This window comes from Sus scrofa, chromosome 4, assembly GCF_054392235.1.
Source record: "Sus scrofa isolate SSC_HxYL_T2T_F1_AM1 chromosome 4, Sscrofa_HxYL_maternal_Yorkshire_Landrace_v2.0, whole genome shotgun sequence".
Classification (NCBI taxonomy): domain Eukaryota; kingdom Metazoa; phylum Chordata; class Mammalia; order Artiodactyla; family Suidae; genus Sus; species Sus scrofa.
The window spans coordinates 94,650,809-94,678,310 of record NC_139386.1 but is presented as its reverse complement, the minus strand read 5'-3'; the positions used below and the strand labels follow the sequence as shown (position 1 = coordinate 94,678,310).

Genomic DNA, 27,502 nt, shown 5'->3' with positions numbered 1-27,502 from the left:
GCAGAATGAACTTGACCAGCGTCTGTGAGGATTTGGGTTTGAACCCTGGCACCGCTCAGTGGGTTAAGGATCCGGCTGGGACCTTCCTCCGATGCTGTGGCTGGGGCGTAGGCCGGCAGCTATAGCTCTGATTCAACCCCTAGCCTGGGAGCTTCCATATGCTGCAGGTGTGGCCCTAAAAAAAGACCAAAAAAAAGAAAAGAAAAGAAAAGAAAACGTGACTGCCCCAAACGTGGCTTTACTGATGGGTAGGGTTCCCAGGGTGAGCGAGGCACTTGCATCTGGGATGGTGTGCTCTGGCCTCCTGGGGTACCTTGTTCACTCCTGTCCTCTCACTTCATGTGTGACGTTTTCCTGGTACGGGGTGAGGGAGGAGCTCTTCCAAGGAGGAGGATGTGTGGTCAGACATTAGGAAAGGCCGCCTCTGAAAGTACCTCAGACTGGAGCTAGTGGCCACGTTGGCTCCTCCTCCACCATTGTCTGGGTTCTGCCGCGCCCTCTCTTTTCCCTGTTTCTCCCAGGGCCACCCTCTCTGTGTGCCCCCAGTGTTCTTCTGCTCCTTCGAGATCTGAGGAAGAGCCCCCTTCTCTGGCCCTAGAGCAAGACAGACTTCAATTGCTCATTTGGTTTGCAGGAGGTTCTTTCAGTTTGAGGGGGTGTGAACTTGACTTACAGAAGCTTTGAGGGGAACAGGGACAAGATCCTGGAGCCCCTCCTCCCTGAGTTTGAGTTTGAGGGTCTCCAGTCTTCTTTACTCTTTCTCCCTGAGCAGCTCTCCACACTGTGAGGCCAAAGGGAAGAGTCTGAAAGAGTTGACTGCAATTAGTACTTAATGGTGTTGTGACATTGAGCAAGTTCTTAAAACTCATTCCCTAGTGTCTTAGGTATCTTAAGACATCATCCTTCCTCCCTACCCACCCCAGATTGGGCCTTCCTCTGCAAACCCCACTTCTCCCCAGCGGCCTCCTTCGCAGGGTTGCAGCTTGCTCATAAATTCTGGCTTTGCTACTTCTTAATTCTGAGACCTCAGAGAGAGAACTTTTTGAAGCCTCACCTGCAAAGGAGTTAATAATAGGCCCTCCCTTTTAGGTTTATGAGGATTAAATGAAATAATATATAGCGAGCGCTGGCCCTTGGGAAGCCCTCTGGAATGGTGGGGGTTCTGAATGATGATTGTTAAGGGAGTGAGTTCTGGGTTTGGGGGGAGAGCGAGGCTTTGGTTCTGCACATCTTCTGGCAGACTGTCTGCCTACTACCTGTCAGATGCTGTGTGAAGTGCAGGCTGTGAGGGGTGAATAAGAAGGGCTTTCACAGGGGAGACGTGCAGAAACATGCCCATTCGCTGTAAGTATATATGGAGGTGTGTTCAGGAGGCCACTAGAGCATAGAGCGAGCTTGCTTGGTCCTGGCATGGTGTTAGGGAAGGTTCCTGGAGGAGATGTGCCTTTCCCTGGATGTTTTTTAACTGAGATGAAATTTCTGTGACATAAAATTAACCATTCAAAAGTGAACAGTGGGAGTTCCCGTTTTGTGGTTCGGGGGAAACGACCCCGACTAGGATCCATGAGGATACAAGTTCGATCCCTGGCCTTGCTCAGTGGGTTAAGGATCCGGCATTGCAGTGAGCTGTGGTGTAGGTCGCAGACGCAGCTCGGATCCTGCTTCGCTGTGGCTGTGGTGTAGGCCAGCAGCTGTAGCTCTGGTTCGATCCCTAGACTGGAAGCCTCCATATGCCCCACGTGCAGCCCTAAAAAGCAAAAAAAAAAAAAAAAAAAAGAGAGATAAACATAATAAAAAGTAAGTGAACAGTGGCACTTGATACATCTGCAGTGTTGTGCAACCACCGCCTCTATCAAAAAACATTCTCATCACCCCCAAAGGAAGCCTGTGCCCAGTAAGGAGTTGCTGCTCCCTGTTCCCTACCTCCCCCCAGCACCAGCAACCACTGTCTCTATGGGTTTACCTATTCTGGGTGTTTCATGTAAATGGAATTATACAATGTGTGGCCTTTTGTGTCTGGCTTCCTTCACTTAGAATTTTTTCAAGGTTCACCTACACTGTAGCATCAGAACTCCACTCCTTTTTGTGGCTGAATCATATTCCACTTTGTGGATTGGTCTTAGCTGGGTTTAAAGGATGAGGTAGGCAGGCAGGGAGGGGACTGAGGAGGTGCAGCAGGTGGAGGCTGAGCCTGGGCGAGTGGGAGCAAGGGTGCTGCTGAACTACACGTGGCTGGGTGTTCCTGGGTCTTGAAGTATTAACTGGGGGTTTGGCCTCAGTTTCTCTGTCTGTGTAACAAAGTCCTCTGTGGTTGGTGGGGATGGAGGTGCTAAGGAGAGGAGAGGGTGGGTTATAATTGCCTCTTCTCCAAGTCTAGATTGAGGATGGGCCTTTTTTTTTTGGTCTTTTTAGAGCTGCACCTGCAGCATACGGAAGTTTCTAGGCTAGGGGTCAAATCAGAGCTACAACTGCCAGCCTGCACCACAGCCACAGCAACACCAGATCTGAGCCGTGTCTGTAACCTATACCACAGCTCACTGCAACGCCGGATCCTTAACCCACTGAGCAAGGCCAGGGATTGAACCCGAATCCTGATGGATGCTAGTTGGGTTCTTAACCTACTGAGCCACAATGGGAACTCCTTGGATGGGGCTTTTTAAGATGTGCTCTTTCCATAATGTGAGAAAATGAATGTGTGTGTGTGTATAATATATATATAATATATATATATATTATATATATATGACTGGGTCACTTTACGGTTCAGCAAAAATTAACAGAACATTGTAAATCAACCATACTAGAAAAAAATAAAAATCTTAAAAAGATAAATTAATTAAAAAAATAAAATAGGAATTCCCGTCCTGGCTCAGTGGTTAATGAACCCGACTAGCATCCATGAGGACATGGGTTTGATCCCTGGCCTCGATCAGTGGGTTAAAGATCTGGCATTGCCGTGAGCTGTGGTGTAGGTCACAGACGTGACTCAGATCCCAAGTTGCTGTGGCTCTGGCGTAGGCTGGTGGCCACAGCTCCGACTCCACCCCTAGCCTGGGAACCTCCATATGTTGCTAGTGCGGCCCTAAAAGACAAAAATAAAATAAAATAAAATAAAGTAACAAATAAAATAAAATAAAATACTTGCTCTTTCCTGGGCAGCTCCCTCCTGTATGCACCTCCCCTCACCTCTGTGGGTGCCTGTCTTCCTGTTTCATTGGGCATTGACTTCCGTTCTTTCTGAACTGTCCTGAAATTTCTCTCATCGTCTCCAGGGAGGTAACCCTGTTCATAGGAAGGTTTTGGTAGCAGAGGTGATGGAAAAGGCCTGGGAGGAAACCCTCTTTTCACTCGTTCCCTAGCCGTCTTCCCCCTTTTCACCCTGGCTCCTGCTGATCTGACTTGGGCAGCCTCCTGTCACCTTTCTTCTTGTGACCTGAAGGGAAATGAGGGGGTTCAGGAAGACTCTCCAGCCCTGTCTCCACCCTGCTTGTACAGAGTAGGAGGCAGAGGCCTGATGTGGTGGAGACCTTTGCAAATAAGGTGTTGCTGTGCTAGTCTGATGCCCCCGGCAAGGCTGGTAATTACAGACATGACAGCTGGGAATGGGTTTGGGAGAAGCGGGCTTAGAATCAGCAGAGCTGAGGATATCCTTGTAATCAGGGTGGGGCAGTGAGAGGGGAGGGTGGGAAGAAGTGGGGGGGCTGGAGTGGGCCTGGAGGCTTGGAGCCCGCTTCCCCTGCTGCTCTGCACACAGCTGACTTAGCGCCGCCTGCAGGAGAGTAAGAGGTGCTCAGAGCCCAGGCCCTGCTCCATTGTAATTGTGGAAGGAGGTGCCGGGTAGGGGGGATCCTGGGGTCCCTGATGAGGGGTTTTTGCTGCTCCCTCAGACCTGGGTGTGGTCTAAGAGAGGGGCTGGGGCCAACACAGAAGCCAGCGTGTTGGGACTGTCTGATTCTGGGTGGGGTCTTACATCCCTCAGTGAGGTTACAGGATCAGGGAGTGAAGGGAATTGGCTTGCCCCCTCTATAGGAGAGAGAGGTGGGAACTACCATTTTATTGAGCATCTGTTAGGTGTCTGACTCTGTGATAGTCTATATACATTATTCATTGAACACTCAGTCTTCTGAAGTTGGCACCATTATCCCCCTTTACATTTTTTTTTAACTCCTGTGAATTTTATCGTATTTATAGTTGTACAGCCATCATCACAACCTAATTTTAGAATATTTCCATTCCCAGCCCCCAGGCCATCCCTCCCTACCAGGCTGTCCCCTTTGGTAACCATAAGTTTTTCAAAGTCTGTGAGTCTGTTTCTGTTCTGCAGTTCAGTTCATTTCCATTATCCCCATTTTGCAGATAAGAAAACTGAGGTTTAGAGAAAGCAAGCGACTCATCTAAGATTACATAGCTCCTGAGAGGCTGTGCCAGGTCTGTCTGAGGTGATTGCTCTTCTGTTTCCCAAAGTGCTCTTTCCATCTTTTCCTACTCATTTCATTTAGTTCAGGTTTTGCTCATTGCCTTTAATCTTGAACTTGAATAATTCTCTATCTCCTAAAAAGCAGATATGAGTCAGCCTGAGGAGTAGTGAAGTCTACCCCTGAGGAAGGGGGTCAGTCCACTGGAGAAATGGGGTCTCCCAAGAGGAGGACCTCATTGTCACAGCCTGGGCAGGACTGCCACCTGGGCAGAACCACCCTGGGGGCTGCTGGCCTCTTCCTTGGCTGGGTCACTTCACCCATGGGGCCTCTGGTCACCATAAGCCGTGGGGTTGTGTTTTTTTTCTTTGTTTTTGTTTTTGTCTTTTTGTCTCTTCTAGGGCTGCACCTGTGGCATATGGAGGTTCCCAGGCTAGGGGTCGAATCAGAGCTGTAGCCGCCAGCCTACACCATAGCCACAGCAACTCGGGATCCAAGCCTCATCTCTGACCTACATGACAGCTCATGGCAACGCTGGATCCTTAACCCACTGAGCAAGGCCAGGGATTGAACCTGCAACATCATGGTTCCTAGTTGGATTTGTTAACCACTGAGCCACGACGGGGAGTCCCTGGAGTCTTGTGTTGATTGAAAGGGCCCTGGCCCTCATTGTCTGTAGTTTTGCAACAACCCCCTAATAATATCCTTCAGACTCCAGAGAGTTTCACCAGAGAGTTCCTGGCTCTCCTAGTCTGGCTAGAAGAAAGAGTGTGCCTTTGTGTGTGGATCTGGGCCAGGGTGGTGGTTGGGGGGGGGGGCTCTGGCTTTTTTAGGGTGAGTGGGGGTTGCACAGGAACAGGTGCAGAGCCTGAGGTGTGAATGCAGTAACTTAAAAAACAACTAAGTGTGAACGGCAACACGTGTTTTGTCACCTGCTTTACTCTAGGACTGGGATGGAACACGGAAGAAGGCTTGGGGAATGTTGAGGCTCCTCAGAAAGAGCGGAAACCTCAGGTTGTGGGTGTGTCCAGATGGTGAAGGTTGGCTGGTACCTGGGCCTTTCAGCTGGCTCAGTTTTCCTAGAGAAGACTGGCTGAGGTACCAGATCTGAGGCCATGGACTGAAGCAGGAGGAGGAGGTTTGCAGAATGGGGAGACCCAGAGAGACACAAGCTGCCACCTGCACCCCTAATCACCCTGTATCTCGCACCCTTAGGCCCACCCTCCTGCTTTCCCATTCAAACCAGCTTTGTTGCCCATGTCCTCCAGGCACACTCCCCATCCCAGGGAGCTACTTTCTACTTGTTTCTCTTCTAAGGCAGGGCCTGGGTGAGCAGGTTTTGAAGGGCCCTTGGGGTCAGGGACAGTTGGGGCCTACCTAGGACAGTAGGCCATGAAGACGGAGAGGCATTTTTGTTTTCCGTGAGGGTGGGAGTGTGGCGCACACAGGAAGTTGGCCTCTGGGTCAGCACAGCTTGCCCACTTCCTGTTGTCCAGCTCCTCCTGTCCCCGAGGACAGTTCAAGGTGCCTGCTTGCCTTCTTGGCTCTTCCACAGCTCCCCTGGTGGGCAGGTAGGGGCCAGTCCTTTGCCCCAGCCAAGGGAGGGAGAAGCCAGAGCCTGGTGGGTGGGAATCACAGGGCCTGCTCATTAGTGAAAATTAAACAGAGCATCCAGGCATCTAGAAGCCCTGGTTACCTTCTCACCAGCTTAGCGTCCTGTCTCCCTCTGGCCTCCACCTGGGACAGATGCCAAGGGGATTACTCACCCTTTCTACAGCTCCCTCCTTCCTCCCGCCCAGTGTTCCCTTCCAGACTGACTGGGAATGGGTCTGGGGGAGGCAGGGAGTGAAGCATATTGGTGTGTGTGCAACATGCGTGTACTTGTGTGCAGTGTGCTGGGGGCAGGGACGTTCTGCGAGCTGGAGTGGGGGTGAGGGTGCTAGAGAGAAAGCAGAGCAGGTCTCTACAGAACCTGCCTGGCTGGGGCGGGTGGAGCTGGGTGGGGCAGGCAGAGCCGTTCCAGGTTCCAGAGGGGGAATACGAGTGTGGGGGTACCTGTGTGCGTGTCTGTGGATTTGGAGGGTGCCCAGCCTCACCCTAGCTTTAGATAGAGGAAAATGAAGGAAGTAGGTGGAGACGGGCTTGGCTCTGGCTTCCCCGGCTCCTTTTAGGTTAGAACGCAAGCTCAGGTGTCCTGGCTGGGATCCCAGGCCTGGGCCCTCCCCTGCAGCTCCTTGCAGTGGGGTCTGGTGGTGAACAGCTGCTCTGGAAGCATAGACTGTCTGGGTGACCCCAGCACAGCCCTTCCCCTGCTGCGCAGCTCAGTGGGGAGAGGGATCTTGCCCCCTGCCCCGGGGCTTAAGGATGGTGAGCTCACGTCTGGGAGAGCACCTGGTTAGCAGCGCGGGGGTGGGGCTTGGTGCCAGCTCCTGGACTCCCGGGTCCGGCTCTTTCCTCTTCCCTCAGCCTGCTGACATCCAGCTGTTCTCTGTGGCCTGGACGGCACTCTCACCCAGGGATCCTGGGGCCTCCGTCAGGGTATAGGAATGAGGGTGGGGCAGAATCTCCATCCCACTTTTGGTCCAGGGTCTGGGGCTTGTCCTGGCCCACTCTGTGCCTTAGTTCTTTCTGTGCTAGGGAGAACCCAGTGTGGGATGGGAGGCTGGTCCATGGCGCAAGGCGGGATGGCAATGGTGAAGGAGCTTCGAGATCTCAGCCAGGAGTGGTGAATAGGCGGGAGCAGAGACCACCCCTTGTAGGGGAAGGGGAAGGGGCTGTTTGGTCTCAACTGTCGCAAAAGGCGTAGACCTGTCTAGTCTCTGTCCCTTTGTCACTGGTGAGAAGCCGGAGTAGGGCAGGAGCCAGTGAATTCTCTCCTGTCCTGGCCATCTCATAGTCTAGGCTACTCCAAGAACCAGCGTCTGGAAGGAGCATCATGGAAGAACCTGGTTTCACTCTGAGAGGATCACGCCTCAAAGTCACAGTGTTAGTGGAGTTCCTGTTGTGGCTCAATGGGTTAAGAACCTGACTAGGATCCATGAGGATGTGGGTTCACTCTCTGGCCTCGCTCAGTGGGTTATAGGTCCGCCGTTGCCATGAGCTGTGGTGTAGGTCGCAGATGTGGCTGGATCCTGCGTTGCTGTGGCTGTGGTGTAGGCTGGCAGCTGTAGGTCTGATTCGATCCCTAGCCTGGAACATCCATATGCTGCAGGTGCAGCCCTAAGAAGAAAAAAACAACAAAACAAAAACCAAAGTCACAGTGTTAGTGAGGTCTTTCTAACAATGGAGGGAGAAAGGGCTGCCTTGGATGTACTACTATGAACTGGCAGCCTTCTCTCCCTGCCTTTATCTGTAAAATTTGGGGTTACAGCTCAAGGCCTTATCTAACTTAGTGCTGGAACCTGCTGAGAGTTGGGTAGGTCAGTTTACCGTCTCCTCCTTCGGAGGCGGGGGGAGTGTGGGGAATGATGTGGGTACAGTCAGAGGTTCTGGCACTGCCCTCTTCTCCGTGGGACTGTGTTAGGGGCTGCACTGTCCCCCACATCGGACACCTCCTGCCTCCACCGTGTCTGACAGTGCACCTGGATGGAGCACATCCTTGAAATTCGGAAAGTGATGTGGCAGAGAGGAAAAACCAAGCGGGACAGTCAGCTGTGACTCGGAATTGGCCCTGCCCCATGCTCACTGATGTCTCGGTGAGGCGCTCGGTCTCTGGACAGACTTCTAGCTCCTTGGATACTGGGCTGGGAGATGGGATTCCTGGGGTCACCTGGGAGGGGAGAACATCCAGGACATTGGACGGAACTCACATCAGTGTCCTTGGACATTGGGGCTGTGGTGGATGAAGCTTAGGGAGCCTTGGGCTGGGGCCCCACATGTCCACACTTCCCCCTGGGTTGTAGTGAGGAAGAGGGTGCAGGGCACCTGCAATAAGACTCTTGTGTAGGGGAGTTCCCGTCGTGGCGCAGTGGTTAATGAATCTGACTAGGAACCATGAGTTACAGGTTTGATCTCTGGCCTCACTCAGTGGGTTAAGGATCCGACGTTACCGTGAGCTGTGGTGTAGGTCGCAGACTCAGCTCGGATCCCGCGTTGCTGTGGCTCTGGCGTAGGCCAGTGTCTACAGCTCCGATTAGACCCCTAGCCTGGGAACCTCATATGCCGTGGGAGTGGCCCTAGAAAAGACACACACACACACAAAAATACTCTTGTGTAGGAAGTAGAGTTTTTTTTTTCAATTGAAATATGGTTGATTCCCAGTATTGTCTTAGTTTCAGATGTGCAACGTAATGATTCAGTATTTTTGCAGATTATAGGAATCAGGACCTTTAATGGGCAAGGGTCTACAGACTCCTCTGCAGGAGGGATCTGAGGGGGTGACCATGCCCATTTCCTTGGGTCCAGACAGGACCACCCTTCTCTCATCCTGGCCTGAGGAGAGGAAGGCTGTTTGTTTACAAAATGGTCCTGTTAGAGCACTGTCCCTGTCGGAGGAAAACTTTGTGCTTCCTGTCCTCTTTCTCATCCTCTTCCCCCCTCAAGTTGGAAGTCCTTTTTTTTTTTTTTTTGCTTTTTAGGACCACACCTGTGGCATATGGAGGTTGCCAGGCTAGGAGTCGAATTGGAGCTGTAGCTGCCAGCCTAATCACAGCCACAGCAACACAGGATCTGAGCCACATCTTTGACCTACACCACAGCTCACAGCAACACTGGATCCTTAATCCACTGAGTGAGGCCAGGGGTCGAACCCACATCCTCATGTATACTAGCTTGGCTCGTTACCTCTGAGCCACAACGAGAACTCCTGGAAGTCCTTTCTGAAATCCAATGCAGGTGCGCTCCGCTGCACTGCTGGTCTGAAACTCCCAGCCATGTTCTCCGTAGGGATGAGGAGCGACAGGTGCCCTTCCTGAGTGTGTGTTTGTGTTCTATCCCCTCTCTAGCATCCTCTCCGGCCTGGTTGCCCTGCTCCCACAGTGCTTTCCCCGAGTCCCACCTGTGCCCTCGTCTCTGCTCTGCTTTCTTTCCCACCCGAGGCCTGAAGGGGCTGGGATCGGGTGGTGGGGTGGTCTGGGCTAAAGCAGCAGGAGGAGGTGGGGCCCGCAGCTGGCTGCCCTCTGGTCATCGGTCCTTAGCCCCGCCTCACGTGGGGGTGCCTGAGTCTGTGTCCAAGGCCTTGTCTACCTGAGCTGCTCCTCTGAGCAGGGCAGTGGGGTAGGTCTAGTCTTGGTCTGCCTTTTGGCTAACACTGGCCCCACCCAGGGCCTTGCTCCCTCTGCCTGTTGCCAGGTTCTGAGTGTATTTTTTTCCAGGAACCTCCGATTGTTTCCTGAAGAAACCCGATCCCAGAGCTCATACAAAAGCTGGGGCCCGCCAGAGGAGAAACCCCATTCTCTCCCCCTCTGTCCCTACCCACCCCCCCACCTCCATAACCTCTCTCGCTTTGGATGCCGGGTATGGGTTCCAGGACCTGGCTGCCATCACCTAGGCAACAGGGGGCTTTGGTTGCCATGGTGATCAATGTGAGAGAAGCTGGGCAGCAGGGACAAAAGCCCCCACATTTTTCCCCCCAGCCCTCCCCCCTGTCCCCTTGGGATGATACTGAGACACATTCCATTAATTTTATTTCTGAAAGGCCTTTGGAGGGGAGAAGGTTCTCCTTTTTGTGACGAGCTCTTTCTTCCCTCCCTCTCTCCTCTCTGGCCTTTTTTTAACCCCAGATAATCCATGGTTGGTTTGAGCAGGGGATCGGGTGAGTGTGTTTGTGAGTCTGGGACGGGGTGGGGGCAAGGTGAAAAGCAGCGGCACACAGTCCCTTTTACAGCTTCCCGCTCCCCAGACCAGGGCACTCCCTGCCCTGCACCAAGTCCCGACTTCCCGCCCCGTCCCATCATGCCTCCCACATTTCCACTTGTTGATCTCATCCAGGGGTCCCCTCCCCCACTCTCTTCCCTGGGAACGCTGCCCACCCGGGAGACCCTCCAAACCCCTGATTCCTGAGACTGATTAAACAAGGGGGACTTCTGCCCTTCTCTTTGCTCACCTCCCATCCCTCCCCACAGCTTCGCCAGTGCTTGGATTAGTTCCCTGGGGTACGTGAGGGGACAGCTGGCAAGGGTTTCAGAAATCGGGTTCAGGTTTGATCCTGCTGTTTGGTACGAGAGGGAGGAGCATATCCTGGTGCTTTCTGGGCACCTTGAATTGGGTTAGGAGGGGTGGAGAGGCAGGCCAAGGGAGCCAGGTTGATGTTGGGTCTTTAATAAATAGCTAGGAGGAAGGTAGGGAGCTTTAGGCTGGCGCAGTTCAGAACAAAGGGTTGGGAGGGGACCGGCACCCTCGTCTGGTTTGAAATTTATCTGTAGGGGAAACACAATGGCATCAGCTTCCCTCCTGGGTATGTTTGAAGTGGTGGTTCTGCTTTGGGGTGTGTGTGTGTGTGTGTGTGTGTGTGTGTGTGTGAGTGACTTTAGTTGTACAAGCAGCAGGATTTATTTATACTACCTCCTTCCCAAGTCTCAGAGGAAATGTCTGCAGATTTGAGTAGGAGTGATCTTGGAGTCAAGAGTGTATTAATTGCTTAACATATTACTTGCCGAGCAGTTTCTTTCTTTTTTTTTTTTTTTTGTCTTTTTTGCTATTTCTTTGGGCCGCTCCTGCGGCATATGGAGGTTCCCAAGCTAGGGGTCGAATCGGAGCTGCAGCCCCTGGCCTACGCCAGAGCCACAGCAACGAGGGATCTGAGCCGCGTCTGCAACCCACACCACAGCTCACGGCAACGCCGGATCATTAACCCACTGAGCAAGGGCGGGGATCGAACCCGCAACCTCATGGTTCCTAGTCGGATTCGTTAACCACTGCGCCACGACGGGAACTCTGAGCAGTTTCTTAAAGTACTTCTTTTACCCCCAGAATCCTCACAGCAACCCCATGAGGTGTGTATCATTTCCCCTATATTACCGATGAGCCTGCCAGTCTGCAAAGCACAGAGAAGTTAAGTAACTTGCACATGGCCACACAGCTCGTCAGTGGGAGAGTTAGGTTTTGAGCTCACATCTTTGGGTGCAAATCACAGGCTCTTTTTGTGCTGTGGTCCTGGCAGACAGGAGAGTTCAGGCTGGGGAGATGGAGAGTCTGGGTTCTGGTGTCTCTGGCGGCGCTTTTCCTCTTTATTTCTCTACCTCCTTCACTCTGTAACCCACTTATTCTCTTTGAACCTCCTGGTGCAATTCAGTTTGTAGGAGGCAGACTAGAAAGAATAAGCTGAACCATAGCAAGAGAGATGCAGGTGACATGTCTGGAACTGCATCGGGACCAGACCACTAGAATGTTCTCAGGAGGTGGAGTAGAGGAGCCCAACCTGTAATTTTCAGACCAGGACATGAGTGGGGCCTTATTCGTGGCAAAGGGTTAGAAGGGTTTAAGGTAGGTTAAGATATCATGGCTCTGTCCCCTAAGTGTGTCTCTGTCACACATTTGCCTTGCCGTGGGGATATCAACAGACATTACTGGACCATGAAGTGCCTCCGCACCATTCTGTTAGGAGGATCCGTGAGTGGATTTAGCATGGATTTCATCTCCCCACAGTCATTGCAGTTTCCCTGAGCGTCAGAGAGGCGTCTTCATATACTGGGTGGGTATCAGCTACTTGCTGGGTGTCCACGAGAGGGTGGTGGATACAAGTATGTATCAATCAAATCAATCATAATTCTTAGCCTCAAGTTACTGATGCGTCAGTTTAATTGGAGGAAAGTTAACAACTACACAAAGCAGATTCATTTTAGTCCTTAGCATACTTGACCACGGCAGCACTTGACTGGCTGATTTTATTTTATTTTATTATATTTATTTATTTATTTTTGTCTTTTTGCCATTTCTTGGGCCGCTCCCACGGCATACGGAGATTCCCAGGCTAGGGGTTGAATCGGAGCTGTAGCCACCGGCCTACACCAGAGCCACAGCAACACAGGATCCGAGCCGCATCTGCAAACTACACCACAGCTCACGGCAACGCTGGATCCTTAACCCACTTAAGCAAGGCCAGGGATTGAACCCTCAACCTCATGGTTCCTAGTCGGATTCGATCCTAACCCACTGAGCAAGGCCAGGGATCGAACCCTCAACCTCATGGTTCCTAGTCGGATTCGTTAACCACTGAGCCACGACGGGAACTCCTTGACTGGCTGATTTTGTTCCTAACTCGGAAGTGTGCTAATTCTTGGCTGCATGAGAACCCACTCCTCTGCCTCCGTGCCCCTCTGGCCTCGCCTTCCCAGCGCCTTTGCCTGCTCCCTTTCCTTGGACATATTTACATATTGGGGTTCTCAGAGGGTTCTCTGGCCAGGTGATCCCATCCATTCCCTTGGCCCTGCACACTGTCCATACCACCAGCTCAGACTCGCCTGAAGCTAGCTCCTTTGACAGCAGCTGCCTGTTCCACTGCCTGGCTCTGGACGCTGGTACCTGAACTCACTAACTTCCTCCCCAGACTTGCTTCCTCCCAGTCTTCCTGCTGGTGATGGCCAGAGATCATGACACTGCCCTCCCCCGCAGACAGTCACCCTTAGGTCCTTTCGGTCCTGTCACCAACATATGTGGCAAAGATGACTGTTTCCTGCCTCCCTGCCCTGCCCCATCCAAGCCTCACGGCTGCAGTGGTCTCCCGCCAGCCCATATGGGCATAGCCAAAACCCTTTGCAGGCTTCCCACTGCTTTTAGAAGAAAACCCAAGCTCTTGGCCTGACCCTTGGGCATTTGCCAAATAACCCAGCCCCAGCCACCTCTTCAGCCTCACTTTCCGCCACCCTCTCCCTTCCTCAGCTCCGGCTCCACGGTTTCTTTAAGTCCACTGAAGTCTTTGCCGCCTTTCACGGGTGATTCTCTGCTCTGCAGGCTTTCCCTTCCGTTCTGCCTGCTTAACTCCTGCGCTCCTTCAGGCTTGGCTGTTATTTTCTCAGACTTTCCAGAACCACTCACTCTAAAGTAGTCCAGCTCCCCAGACTTGTCTGTCGCACTGTCCTCGTTCTTCTGCTTTCATCACTGATGTAGTTAAGTCGTTTGTATTCACCTGTTTACTTGTTTAGTGTGCACCTGCTCCACTGGACTGTGAACTCGGGATTTATTCACTCCTGTGTCTCCAGGGCCTAGCCGGGTACATGGTTCCTAGGAGGGGCCTAAGCAAGACGATGCCTCAGTGAATGAAGAGAGGAAATGACCGCTCAGTGCATGGGGATGATGATGGTGGGGTCGGGGTCCGAGGGCAGGTCGTGACAGTGGGTGCAGGGGTAGGTGGGGGCTTTTGTGAGGGGGTGAGGCTGGTTTCTGAAGACCGAGCAGGGTCTGGGTGAGAGGGATGAGGGGAGAAGGAGAGGTTCCTCTCCTCTGAAGAACTAGAAAGTGCAAGTATAGAAGGAAGATACTGCCCCTCGGTCCACACAGAGTCAGATACGCTCAGGCCTTTGCCTAATTCAGGATGTTCGGTTTTCGGAGAGTGGTTTCTCTACTCACCTTCTCTTCCTGCCCCCCACCACATTATCTGCAGTTTCCATCCTTCACCCCCCGCCTCACCTGCTTTCACCCAGACATGCACACAGCCTCAAGCAGAGCCGCTAGCTTGACCCGGCAGGAACCATAGGTCTGTTTGATGTAGGTGCTAGGGACGTGATGCCAAGAGAAGCAGCCATAGGCAGCCCCCTGTGGGCCCACTCAGAAGTTTTGAGTCGGGGGAAGATGAAGGGAGGGGAGGAGAGGCCTGGGGTAGCCTCTGGGCCGAAACCAGCTGCTTCCTGCTAAAATCTCCCCTGGTCCAGACTGTTGGCCTGGCCAGAACCTGCTTTCTCCGAGTCATCGTTTTCCTGGCTGAGAATAGGAAAGCATTGCCTGCTTCTCTCCTGCAGGGGGTCCAGGGTTGAGTCATTCTGGCTGGCCTTTGCAGGCCACCCCTTCTCCCTAGTCCTTGGCAAAGTCTGGAGGTGCTCTTTCTAGGGGGCAGGGCAGGAGGAACTGGGCCCACTGGACAGAATGGGAACTCGGGTGGAATCTTCTCAGTAGTGAGGCTCCCCTGAGCTTCCTGTGGCTGCCTTTTGGAATGGCCCTCCTCTCTGCCCCAACCCCCCTCCCAGGGGAGCTCCAGCCCACCTCTGACCAGCTGCTTCCTCTCCCTAGGAGTGCCGCCTGATTTTCTCTGAGATAAGCCCACCCGTCCAGCAAAATAGAGTCCCTCAGGGTGACAGTTGATTTCCTGAAGGTGCCCCTTGGCCTGAAGAAGTCGGTGCTGAAGGAGGTGGCAGTGGGGCCCCCCAAAAGGCCCCAGCCTGTGGCCCTGGAGCGCTACAAAGCTCGGCGTTCCGACGCCATGGACACCGAGTCCCAGTACTCGGGCTATTCCTATAAGTCGGGCCACTCGCGCAGCTCCCGCAAGCACAGGTGGGTGTGCGTGGAAGGCCAACGCAAGTGGCTGGGAGGGTTGGGAGTGGGTCCTCCCCTTGACCTTGAGCCCCTGTTTCCCTGGCCTCCTGCTGCAGGGACCGCCGGGACCGACACCGCTCCAAGAGCCGAGATGGGAGCCGCGGGGACAAGTCAGTGACGATCCAGGCCCCAGGGGAGCCCCTGCTGGACAACGAGTCCACGCGAGGGGATGAGCGGGTGAGCATCAGGGGCATGGGGTCTGGGCCAGGTAGTTTCCAGACTGATCCTTAGAGAAGCTGGAGCTCCATCAGAAAGGGGAAGGGCGGGGAAACCTGGCCTCTTCCGACATAGGTCAGGTCAGGGAGGCGTCTTGTGTCCTACTTCTTCTAAGCATCCCAAGGAAGGACCCCATTTCAGTAAAATTCAGGGAGTTTCAGCAGAGATCCTTTTGGAAGCAGCAGCCTCTTCCATCTTTATCTCCAGAGAGGTGGGGTGACCCGTGCTGTGCCATGGGAATTGCCTGGATCCCCTGGGCCCCTGTGGGCCAGTTAGGGTGCTGGGAATCTGGAGTGGGAGGGCCGTGGTGGGTGGGTGGGGCCTGGGGGTGTGGCAGCCCTGGTTTTCCCTCAGCCGGAGGGCATGGGCACTCTAGCGCTCTCTGGTGTTGGCCTGAAGAATAGCACCTCCTTGTCTTAGAGGAGGTGTGGGAGAAGGGGCAGGGAGGCGTGAGCCTGGGGAGACGCAGAGGGTCCCCAGAAGAGAGTTCTCCCGGGCAGGGGTGACCAGGTTGCTCCAACTCTAGTCTCTCTGGCCCACTGTGTACACCTGGTAGGAAGGCCAGGAGTCTGAACCTGAGTAAGAGGAGGGCAGAGGCAGGATTTGGGATGACTCTGAGGTTGCCAGAACCTCATTCCCCTCCTATTCTTTCTTCTTGGGCGCACACTAGGAGCTGGAAACTTCACACAGCATCCCTGTGACTGACACTGGGGATTTCTGGGTTTTGGGAGCAGATTGGTGCCTGAGGGAAATGTTCTTTCTCCCTCCTTCCCAATCCCGTCTTCTCTTGGAGACCTGGCCTCCTGGGTTCTTGAAGTGACCCTGAGACATGATCAGCTCATCTCTTAGTGAGGACGAGTGCCCAGGCCCCTTATGCTTGAGAGGGTAGGCAGAGTGGCTACAGGTCACATGAGGATTCCCTGAGCTGAGAGCAGGCAGAGCCTCTACTTTGCATCTTTAGGTCAGATTCCTCTGTCCTGGGGGAAGATTCTCCACCCCCAGTTGCTGACCCTGCCAGGCAGTCTCCTACACCCCCATCCCATGTCTCAGTCCTGCAGCCGAATCTCCTGGGTGTCAGGATGTGATTCCCCATCCCCTGGGTGTGGATACTGATGGCCACTGGTGGTCTTGGCGCTCATCTGTGGGCTGGCGTCCAGCCACTTCAGGGAAGCAGCTTGAGTGGACCACACTCGGAAGGGCCCCAGGGGACCTCAGCCTGTCCACACACTTGCCTCCAGGACCAGGCAGCCCCTGTGTTGGCATTCAGATGGCCCAGCAAAGCCGGCCAGGCAGATGCAGACTGGAGACCCAGAGTGGCCCTGAGTCTTCGTGCCTTGCACTAGTCCCTTACCTTCCCTGTCCCTTCCTCCTGGGATCCTCTCCTCACCATGCTGCCTTTGTCAGGTCACTCTCTTAACCAGAAACTTTGAGAGGCTCTCAACGTCTGGAGGATAGGTACCTACTGCTTAGTCTGGCCTTGCAGGCGGCTTGCTTGAGCCTGCTTTGGCTGAGCAGCTCCCTGGCACCTCTCTTGTACCCTCTGCTCTGAGGGCGCACGTGCAGTTTTTTCCTATCTCGTTGATGGCGAGAAGCTCCCTGAGGGCCCAGGTCTCAGATGTCCCGTCCCTCCCTGAAGAGGTCAGGTTTGGGCAGTGGTACTCAGTAAATACCTTGATGGCTGCAGGTTCACTGATTACCTTCTTTTCTCGTCTCCCTGCTGTGCTGTCTTCTCTCCCCTCACCTTTTCTCTTGTGTCTCCTCCCCCTCTGCCTCCTCTTCCCCCCCCACCCCGTGTCTGTGGCCCTTCCTGCTGCAGGATGACAACTGGGGGGAGACGACCACGGTCGTCACGGGCACCTCGGAGCACAGCATCTCCCACGATGACCTCACACGCATCGCCAAGGACATGGAGGACAGCGTCCCGCTGGACTGCTCCCGGCACCTGGGTGTGGCAGCGGGGGCCACGCTGGCCCTGCTCTCTTTCCTCACACCGCTGGCTTTCCTGCTGCTGCCCCCGCTGCTGTGGCGGGAGGAGCTGGAGCCGTGCGGGACAGCCTGCGAGGGCCTCTTCATCTCCGTGGCTTTCAAGCTGCTCATCTTGCTGCTGGGCAGCTGGGCCCTGTTCTTCCGCCGGCCCAAGGCCTCCCTGCCCCGTGTCTTTGTGCTACGTGCGCTGCTCATGGTGCTTGTCTTCCTGCTTGTCGTCTCCTACTGGCTCTTCTACGGCGTGCGCATCCTGGACGCTCGCGAGCGCAGCTACCAAGGCGTGGTGCAGTTTGCCGTGTCGCTGGTGGATGCCCTGCTTTTTGTGCACTACCTGGCCGTGGTCCTGCTGGAGCTGCGCCAGCTCCAGCCTCAGTTCACACTCAAGGTCGTGCGCTCCACCGACGGGGCCAGCCGCTTCTACAATGTGGGCCATCTCAGGTACGGACACGTGGGAGCCGGTGGTCGGGCCTGGGGCAGAGGCTGAGGGCACCGGAGGGCAGGAGGATGTGATGGCGGGGCTGGTAGGGATGGGCCAGTGTGGGAAGGAGTTGCGTGCTCAGCACAGCATTTGGTGCTTGATGGAACGGTCATGCTCAGGGTCCTGGAGCCAGATGGTGCAGGAGTAAACAGATGAACAGACAGAGATGAAGGATCTTAGAGAGGGATGGACCAAAGAGGAGAAAGGCATGGGGCATGAACAGGGGCTTTTTGGAATCATTTTCTTCTTGGAGGCGTGGCCTCTTGAGGATACTCAGTGAGTGGTCACTGAGATGAGCTGGCCAGGGGTGGGACCCCCCCCCCGCCAGAGGAAAAGATAATGAGGAGCGTTCTTGAGTGTCCCCTAAACCTGGGGCCAGGATGCCCCCCCCCTCCAGGCCATCCAGAGTATCAGTAGCACCTCCTGGTCGTGTAGGATGTCGTGGGGGGAGTGCTGGAGGGGAGGAGGTGACCCTTTGCATGGGATCCTGGCCCAATGCCCTTTCTCCCCCGGGCTTCAGCACGGCAGGCAAGGACTGGCAGGCCCAGCCCTGGGGAAGGCTTGGGAGCCTGGTAAGTAGACCTCAGGCCCTGAGCCAGGCTTCTTGGAAGCAGCTTGTCCCTGTCCCGTGTCCTTTCCTGCCCTGCCAACCTGCCCTGATGTGTCCCTCCCCCTGCGCCCCTTGTCTGTCCCTTCTCCCTCCCCCTCCTGCCGTCTCCCCCACAGCATCCAGCGCGTGGCAGTGTGGATCCTGGAGAAGTATTACCATGACTTCCCTGTCTACAACCCTGCCCTCCTCAACCTGCCCAAGTCCGTCCTGGCCAAGAAAGTGTCTGGCTTCAAGGTGTATTCCCTCGGAGAGGGTGAGCGGCCCTGCTCCTCGGCCTCCTGCTCTCTTCCCAAGCAGGACTCCCAAGCTCCCGCCTCCTGTTCCTCTTTCTCCCTTCTTCCCTCGCTTTCTCCTTTCCCAGCCCGCATCCCAGCCCCTTCTGTTCTGTCATTTCCCTTGACTCCAGGTGGCTGGTCTTAGCTGCTGATTCTGCTTACTGTCCCTTTACGCTACGGTGTGTCCCCTTAATCCAGCTTCTCTGCGTCAGCTCATCAGCTCTGGCCTAAGGCCTCGCTTGCTGAGCTCCAGAGCCTCCCGCACTGCGGAGGAGCACGTGCAGGACTCCTGCCCTCCGGCCCTTCCTGGTTGCTTTCCTCGGGCCTCTCCCAGACGCTGCCGCCAGGAGGGTTGGGAATGGGCGGTACTGCTGGGGGGTGGACCCAGCTTCCCCTGGACACATCATGCGGCTGGCTCCAGGCGTCCTGGAGTGAGAAACGAGGTCACGCTCTGAAGTGACCACCCGCTCTCTGCTCCTGTGCAGAAAACAGCACCAACAACTCCACGGGCCAGTCCCGGGCTGTGATTGCAGCTGCGGCCCGGAGAAGGGACAACAGCCACAATGAGTACTACTACGAGGAGGCCGAGCACGAGCGGAGGGTGCGCAAGCGGAGGGCCAGGTGGGTCCCTGGGGAAGGAGGGGGCGCTGGGGGGGGCGCTGTTGTGGGTAGGCTGGGGAGAGGAAGACCATCCGGCTTGCGCTGCTGCTGAACAACACAGCAGTGGTGACAGGGGCAGGCTGTGTGCTTTCGTTTTCTGTTGCCATGTTAATAAACCGCCATGAATGCAGTGCTACAGAGCAACCCACACTTACTGACTCGTAGTCCTGTGGGTCGGGGGTGGGGAGCTGGACTCTCCACTCAGCTCTCATGGGCTGAAGTCAAGACGACTCTCACTTGAGCCTGGGTCCCCTTCCAAACTCACTGGTTGTTGGCAGAATCAGTACCTGGTCACCTGGGCCCGCAGGCAGTTTGCTTTTTCCTCGAGGCCGGAAGCAACCATTGTCTCTCTGACTTCACCTCTAGCCTGAGAAAACTCTGCTTTTAAAGGGCTCAGGGGATGAGATCAGACTTGCCAGGATAATCTCCTTATGTTAAAGTCCACTGACTTGGTACTTGCATTACATCTACAAAATGGACCCAGATGATTGAATGACCAGGGGATGGGGATCTGGTAGAGGTGGACAGGGCACGTGAATTCTGTCCACACGGTGGCAGAGGGGCCACCAAAGGACTTGGCAACAGCAGAGACCGAGGCTGGACCAGCCCTCCTTTCAGTAGATCTTATAGGCTGGCTCAGCAGAAGGTACACTTTTACCTGCAAAAAAGGAGGTTCTAGTGCCCAAATCTTGGTGCATTCTTCTTCTTCTTCTTCTTTTTGTTTTTTTTGGCTTTTTAGAGCCTCACCTGTGGCATATGGAGGTTCCCAAGCTAGGGGTTGAATCAGAGCTACAGCTGCCGGCCACAGCCACTGCAATGCCAGATCCTTAACCCACTGGGCAAGGCCAGGGAACAAACCTCATGGGTACTAGTCAGATTCGTTTCCTCTGAGCTATGAGGGGAACGCCCTAAATCTTGGTGAATTCTTATACGCCCACTTCCCGTTTTCCTGTTCCTGTTGTTACTAAGTCATGCCTGGAGAATCCTTCTTGGTGCCTGCTGCTACCAGGGCCCATCTCGGTCTGCAGAGGGTCTTGGGATTCTGCTCTTGCATGTGATCTCCAGGCTTCCAGGGAGGAAGGTCACCCTTACCCTGTTCTAACACAAGGCTGGCGGCCCTGCCGTAGACAGATCAGCAGCCCCATTTCTGTGACATTCCAGCCAGTCTCCAGTGGTCTCCAAAAAAGGTCCTTGTGGAAAGGAAACCAGAGATGCTCTCTGTCTCCTGTACCTTCTGCCCCGACTAGGTGCTTTGGGTCTCCTGTGCTGCCACCGCCCTAGGGGACCCTTTCGTCCCCCACTGCTTTGGTTGTAACCAGGAGAAAACTTTTTCCTTTGGTTCAGATCCTTGGACAAAAGGATCTTTTCAAAAGGAACTTTACTGAGACACTGAGGGGAAGCTAGAGAGTCAACAGAGGCTCGTAGGTGTACACAGATCCGCACATTGACTTCTTAGCCCAGAATCCCATCCTAAGCCGCTTGAAGTCCCAGGTTCCTGGGTTTCCAGATACTAGCCTGTGTGTCCCTAGGCTTTGGATGTCAATTGGCTTCTTTTTCCTGCTTCCCCCTTCGTGCTCTAGTTTTGAGATTTGCTGTCGTCCATGTATCTGGCTTATTGCATCTTATTGCTGCATTCACTCAAAGAATATTCCCAACATCCTGACCAATATGTGGATGATAGTCATCTTCCTAATTTTTTCCATTTGGATACGTAAGTTGTATTTTATTAACACTTTAATTCTCTAAGTACAGTCATGACTTCATCTATTTTTCAGCCACTCAGGTCTGTCATGAATTGTTTGGTCACTTCTTTGCCCATTTTCTATGCTGTTCTTACCTTTTTCTTCTGGATTTGTAGCACTTTTTTTTTTTTTTTTTTTTTGCAGTACCTCTGCCCACTATAGGTGTTAGTTAAGGTCGCTATCCTGGTTGAATAAACATCTGTCATTTTGATGTGGTTATATGAATTTTTCATGTGCTGAAGTGCAATTTGAGGGTGTTCATTAGGAGTGTGTTCATTTTTCTGGGGTTTGATCCATAGGTGTCTCTCTGGGTTTGATACTGGATTGCCCTCTTTGGGTCTCTGGGTTGAGCCCACTGAGCTCTAAAACTATTTTCTAGCTCTAGCTGGGGGAGGAGGGAGACCCTCCCCTCCCCCAGCTGCACACACAGGTGCTCTCTCTCACACACACACACACACACACACACACACACACACACGGCCCCCGAAGCCCGGTTCTTGGCTCCGGCCAGGTGTGTACTGCTTCAGCACAAAGGCCTGACCTCACCAGGCTGCTGGAAGGTGAAGCTGCGGGGGAAGGTGAGAGGTGGGCATCTGGCCCACACCCCTCGTGTCCCCCAGGCTTGTGGTGGCGGTGGAGGAGGCCTTCACTCACATTAAGCGGCTGCAAGAAGAGGAGCAGAAGAACCCCAGGGAGGTGATGGACCCCCGGGAGGCAGCCCAGGCCATCTTCGCCTCCATGGCCCGTGCCATGCAGAAGTACCTTCGCACCACCAAGCAGCAGCCGTACCACACCATGGAAAGCATCCTGCAGCACCTTGAGTTCTGCATCACGCACGACATGACGCCCAAGGTGGGCCGGCTCTGCCCCCGGCAGCCTTCGTCTGCCCCCAGTTCTGGCCCCTTCCTCTCCACGTCCTTCTCCTGTCTTCTCTCCCTTCCTTCCTTCCCCTCCATCCTGCTCTCTCTCATCTCCACCTCCTTATAGTCTCTCCTTTCATCCGTATTCCATCCACCCCACCTTAGGTGTAAGGAGAGGAAGGAGTTGGGAGACCATTTTGAGAATGGCCGAGACCTCTTTCTCAACCTGTAGACGTTCTGGGATTTTCAGATCCAATGTCCCACTTTACCTCCCTCACCTCCCGCAGATGCTCTCTGCTCTGTACTCTTTTTGAGCCACTCCTGCCCTTCAGCTCCACGGGCAGCTTCCTAGGATCCCAACCTCTGAGCCACCTGTAGGGAACAGGTGACGAAAGAAGTTGCAGTTCAACTGTGACAGCTTTCAGCTGGTGCAGACCTGGTGGGCACTGCCCATACGAGCAGAAGGAAGAGGGAGGGTGGATGAGGGAGGGCTTGCCCGGGCCGTGGCAGGTGCCAGGGAAGAGCAGAGGCTGAGGGGTCCGGAGAGCCAAGCCCCAGTCCTGACCCTGCTGGGGGCTCCGCTCCCGCCTTTATGAAATGTGTCTGAGGCAAGTGCTCCCTTTCCCACTCTCACCCTCTGAGACCGGATGCAGAGGGTGGGCTTGGGGACATCTTGGTGGTCTTTGGAAGCTGTACTGCCAGGGGGTAAAGGATGGCAGGTGCACGGGAGAGCTTCCTGTGACGTCCTCTCTCCCTTCCTCAGGCCTTCCTGGAGCGGTACCTGGCGGCCGGACCCACCATCCAGTACCACAAGGAACGCTGGCTGGCCAAGCAGTGGACACTGGTGAGCGAGGAGCCGGTGACCAACGGGCTCAAGGACGGCATCGTTTTCCTCTTGAAACGCCAGGACTTCAGCCTGGTGGTCAGCACCAAGAAGGTCCCGTTCTTCAAACTCTCCGAGGAATTTGTGGATCCCAAGTCGCACAAGTTTGTCATGAGGCTGCAGTCGGAGACCTCGGTGTGACTGTGCAACAGCAGGGGGAGTGGGAGACACGGAGGGGGGGCTCCTGAGGGTGGTGGTGGGGGCCCGGCTCTCAGGCGCTACCACCTTCCCGCCGCCACCCTTCTTCCTCTTGCGCTAGTGTTTTTTTTTACTTGAATGAACTGGCCCCCCCACCTGTCTTCTCCCCTCTTCCTTGTTGACCCCGTGTGAACCTGGAGAGACCATTCTGCTGTCAGCCGTCCCCGGGAAGTCCCTCTCTTTGCTCCCATCCTCCTCACTTTTGTATCTCGCCAGGCCCTGCAGGAATCAGTGCCTCTCTCCCTCTCCTTTCTCTGGGCGACCGTCTCTTCTGAAAGGGCACAGGGCCCACTCGAGCCCAACTCTCTTGAACCCAGGTTCTCCTAGCAGTTCTCTCCAGTGGCCCCCAAAAGGGTTCCTCGGGGTGGTGGGGGTGCTGACCTGACTCGAGAGGGCCGAGATGCCAAACTCCCCCCGGGCAGCGCTGCCCGCACCCTCCAGGTGACAGGTGGATCTTCTGCCCACTCACCCACCTGCAGCCGACCCGGCGTCCTCGGGCCAGGATGCTCCCACACGGCCCCAGAGTCAGGGGTCTCCCTCCAGGGATATTTGCTTCTAGCTGCTGGAGCCTCTCCCCCCATCCACACACTCAGAGCAAAGGGAAGATCCCATCCTTTACCCTGAAGTCTCCGCCTTCCACTTCGACTTTGTGTGGTCACGTGTGACCACGGGCAAACTGACACGGAAACCCTCTGTGACCCCTTTTCCTAGGCCCTGGGGCGCAGTACCTTTCTTCTCATTGGTCTTTCCTAGGCGGTCCCTGGCGGACGGGCACGAGAGAGCCCCACGGACGTCCCTGACCCCTACCCTCTGCGCCTGCGTGGTGGGATGAGTCTCCTCCCCCTTCCCTGTGAAGAATGCCACGGAGACTCCTGGACAGAATTAGTGGCTTGCAGACCGCAGCCCACGCTGGCGGCCTCAGACAAACGTTCTTCTTTCTCTCACCAACCACCCGATGTCCTGCTGTCTCCTCTCTCAGCTCCGGAGACCTGTAGCCTCATCTCTTGTTTGGGGGGAAGCCAGCAGCTTCTCCTCATCCCCTGCCTTAAGTCCACTTCTTTGCCTCAGGGGTCTCTTTTCCTTGGCCGGCCAGGGTCCTCCCCCACCCCACCCCCAATTCCCATTCCCTCCCTGCCTGGTTTTCTGGGCTCTGGTCTCCCTTGGTATTGGGGTGAGGGCCGAGATTGCTGCCTTTGATGGGTACTTAGCCTCTCACCCCATTTAGCCTCCACAGTCTTTGCACCCAGTCTAAATTCTTGAGTGTTTTGGTTTCATTCTGAGCAAAATTTGCTGGCCTTCTAATACTTAATTTCATTGTCAATCTGAGCCTTTAAATCAGACCCCCTTAAATTATGGAGTTTTAGCCGAGGGGAATAGAACTAAGCAGTACTCATATACCTCTAGTCAGCACCCATGTCGGGGGCATTCTGATGGCTGGGCTGGAGCCGTCCCTGGGCCAGCCCTCAAAACAGCTCCCAGTGCCCCCGTCTTTCCCCTGGAAAACTCACTGGTTCTTGCCTTGCTGCCAGGGAGGCGTGCCCTGTGGGGCAGTGGCCCTGGACATGCTGAAGCCTGGGGGTGGTTTCCCCTGCCGTCCTTTCGGAAAAAGCACATCTGTCCACATATTACTTACCAGAGAAGGGCTGGTCGGCCGCTGCCAACCTTGTTTGCACATAGGCGGTCATGGGGCTAACCTAGGCAGGGCCTGGGGGTCCGCCTTGGGCTGGGGCTGTGGGTTTTGGAACAAGCCTGAGTGAAATACATCCTGTCCTGAGGGTCCTGGGAAGGTATTTTTTTTTCCCCACATTCTTCAAAGACCTGGTTTCAGAGGAATCCCTACTGGGTCACATTTCTAAATACCTCACTATCCTGGAAAACGGGGCCTGGATGGTGATGGGGGTCCCTGCCTTTGTGGGCAGGAGCGGGGTGCGGTGTGGTTGAGGAAGAGTTGGGGTGGGGAGAGGGACAGTATTTGAGATCTTAATTGCTGCCCTAGGTTAGGGGCAAGGGAGTGTTTATTTTAAGAACCTGCCATGTTTTTAATCACTGTGATTTTTTCATTCCTTTTTCCTACAACAATTTTTTTTTTTTTTTTTTTTAAAACCCCAACTCTCTCTCTAAGCACTAAGGGCTGTGACTGAGAATGGTAGTGTTTTGGTCCTTTGCGTCAGAACTGTGGTATCTTTGTCTCCTTTGATTATTGTTGTTATTATTTTTTAAACTGTCAGGATGAATTGTCAAGTGTATGGCTGTGTTTGTCTTTGCTTCTCTTGTTCGGGAAGTTGTCTTCATGCTGTGAACTGCTGACTCAGTCCCTCTGAGCAGCGTCCCCCCCTTTGCCTGTCCCATCCCACGCTGGATGTTCTCATTTTCCCTCGTGGGGCTGTGCCCACCCATCGCCACCTCGACCCACCCATCACCATCAGGGATGCCATGGCCGGGTCTCTCCAGGGCTCTTGTTTTTGCCTCCCCAGCATCCTGGCTCACCCCTACCATACCTCCCAGGCCTTCCTTTTCACCACCTCGGAAGGCTGGTCCTCCTGCCCTCCACACCAGAATGCTGTGCCTCAGTCCTTCGCCTACCTCGCCGCTCTGCCGCTGTCCCTGTTGGTCCCTTTCTCTTCAGCTACTCTTCGTGCTCTCCTTTTTTATCCTTGTTTATTTTCCATCAGCCCTGCCTCTTTTCTTCCAGTCCCCCTCATTCCAGCCCTTGCCTTTTCCCTTCTCCAGCCCCACCTCAGTCCCGTTGCAAACCCTGACACAATACCTGCGATGAGACATTGGGATCCCTTCTCCAACATCCGTCTCCCAGAGTTTGTGCTTGTCTCCTTCGATTGAGCCCGGATGCACTCCCTTGCCCCTCCATGGTGTCCGTCGGTCTGTCTGTCTTCTCTTTCCTCTGCCCTCTCCACAGGGCAGTATCTGCTGATGGATTCGGTCCTGGTGTGTGATTGTTGTGATCTCTTCTTCTGTGCGTGAAAGGAAGGGGCCTGAGTTCCTTCCAAGTGAGATTGTAAATGTAGAATTTTCCACTGTTGGATCTAGATTTTTTTTTCTTTCTTTTTTTGGGTTACAGAGCTGAGACCTTGTGCATGCATGTAGAAAATTGTAAAATGTAAATTCTTTTTTTAATATATAAAAAGCTTGTTTTTACAGTTTGCAGTGGATCTAAACATTATGGCAATTTTAGGGATTTTTTTTTTTCTTAAACATAGGAACTAAAACTGTACAAATTTTTTTTATATATAAAATAAAGACATTTGACTTTTGTGGGGGTATCCTGTTGTTTTTTCCTTTCCTTTCCTTTCCTTTCCTTTCCTTTCCTTTCCTTTCCTTTCCTTTTTCCTTTCCTTTTTCCTTTCCTTTCCTTTTTCCTTTCCTTTTTCCTTTCCTTTCCTTTCCTTTCCTTTCCTTTCCTTTCCTTTCCTTTTTCCCTTCCTTTCCTTTCCTTTCCTTTCCTTTCCTTTCCTTTCCTTTCCTTTCCTTTTCTTTCCTTTCCTTTCCTTTTTCAGAAGTAATAGGGCCAAAGGAGGGAAGAATGAATGCGTGCTCCTTGTTAGGCAGTGGGTGGACCAGGAGGGGGCAGTGAGTGCTCATCACAGCTCCACTCCTTGGCATTTGTGAAAAAGGACATTGTGTGTTCTCAACCCTGATTCTGAGAAGAGAGACACTGGGGAATGTGGGGACTCAGCCATTCTCTAGGGGTGGCTGTCAGCTCAAGGAAGAAGAAAAGATTCCTTTCTAGGTAGATTCATAGGAATTTCAGAGAATGGTCAATGATTTCACTCAATAGTGACAGCTCATCACATTTTATTAGGAAAAAATTCCTGAAAGATATGGTGTTTCTAAGTATCTTCTTATTTCTGTCATTATCGCCCTAATCTTTCAGACATTGCACAAAAGAATATTCTAGCAGTAGTCTAAAAATGGAAATGTTCGGTTGGCACTGAGTTTGTAATCAAGCCCTGGAATCAGGTCTAGGCTCTACCCAGACCCAAGCTTCTCTGTGATTTCGGGAAAAATGCTTAGCATGCAAACCACTTTCTAAGGTTAAAAAAAAAAAAACTTTCTTGTGTGAATTTAACCCATTTACTGAATTTGGTCCTCCTCTCCCCTACCCCACACTTCGCCTGGCTCTGAGGATGCAAAGACCAGAGTCTTGCCCTTGTCCTGGAGGAAGATCCAGTCCACAAGGAGGTGACAGGCCAGATAACCCAATGCCAGGCCAGATAACCCAATGCCAGGCTGACCTGTGCTCTGCTAGTTCACAGGCAGAGCACAGGTCAGCCCGGGGAGGATCCCAAGGAGCTCAGAGACCCTTCCTTCAAGAAATTTAAGCAGTTTAAGAATCAGGAGGTAACAGTGTCTCGAGACAGGCTGTATTCTGCTCGCCTAAGTATTCCTAATATCTGTACCAGTTCCTCACATATAGTCGGTGCTCAGTTAAGAACTAGATTGAAAGGCAGTGGTGCAGCAGAAGTGAATCTGATTAGTATCCATGAGGACATAGGTTTGATCCTTCGCATCACTCAGTGGGTTAAAGATCTGGCCTTGCCATGAGCTGTGGTGGAGGCTGCAGGTGAGGCTCGGATCCCGAGTTGGTTTGGCTGTGGTGTAGGCCAGCAGCAGGAGCTCTGATTGGACCCCTAGCCTGGGAGCCTCCATATGCCATGGGTGCAGCCCAAAAAAGACAAAATACATACATACATACCATG

The 27,502-nt window shown here is 53.8% G+C and overlaps 1 protein-coding gene across 4 annotated transcripts in view; it reads left to right on the top strand.

Moving 5' to 3' along the window:
• The window catches only part of VANGL2 (VANGL planar cell polarity protein 2), a 28,710-nt gene extending 2,654 nt beyond the window's left edge, over positions 1-26,056 (top strand). For 2 of the 4 annotated variants that reach the window (XM_005663204.4, XM_021089572.2), the window contains exons 2-8: positions 14,577-14,837; positions 14,936-15,056; positions 16,912-17,519; positions 18,286-18,422; positions 18,930-19,065; positions 21,467-21,698; positions 22,470-26,056. In XM_005663204.4, coding sequence (XP_005663261.2) covers positions 14,767-14,837; positions 14,936-15,056; positions 16,912-17,519; positions 18,286-18,422; positions 18,930-19,065; positions 21,467-21,698; positions 22,470-22,730 — 1,566 coding nt within the window. In that variant the 5' untranslated portion in view covers positions 14,577-14,766 and the 3' untranslated portion in view covers positions 22,731-26,056. The remainder of the gene's footprint in view (positions 1-14,576; positions 14,838-14,935; positions 15,057-16,911; positions 17,520-18,285; positions 18,423-18,929; positions 19,066-21,466; positions 21,699-22,469) is intronic. The other 2 variants (XR_014843972.1, XR_014843973.1) reach the window with 1 other exon arrangement.
• The last annotated feature ends 1,446 nt before the right edge of the window (positions 26,057-27,502 follow it).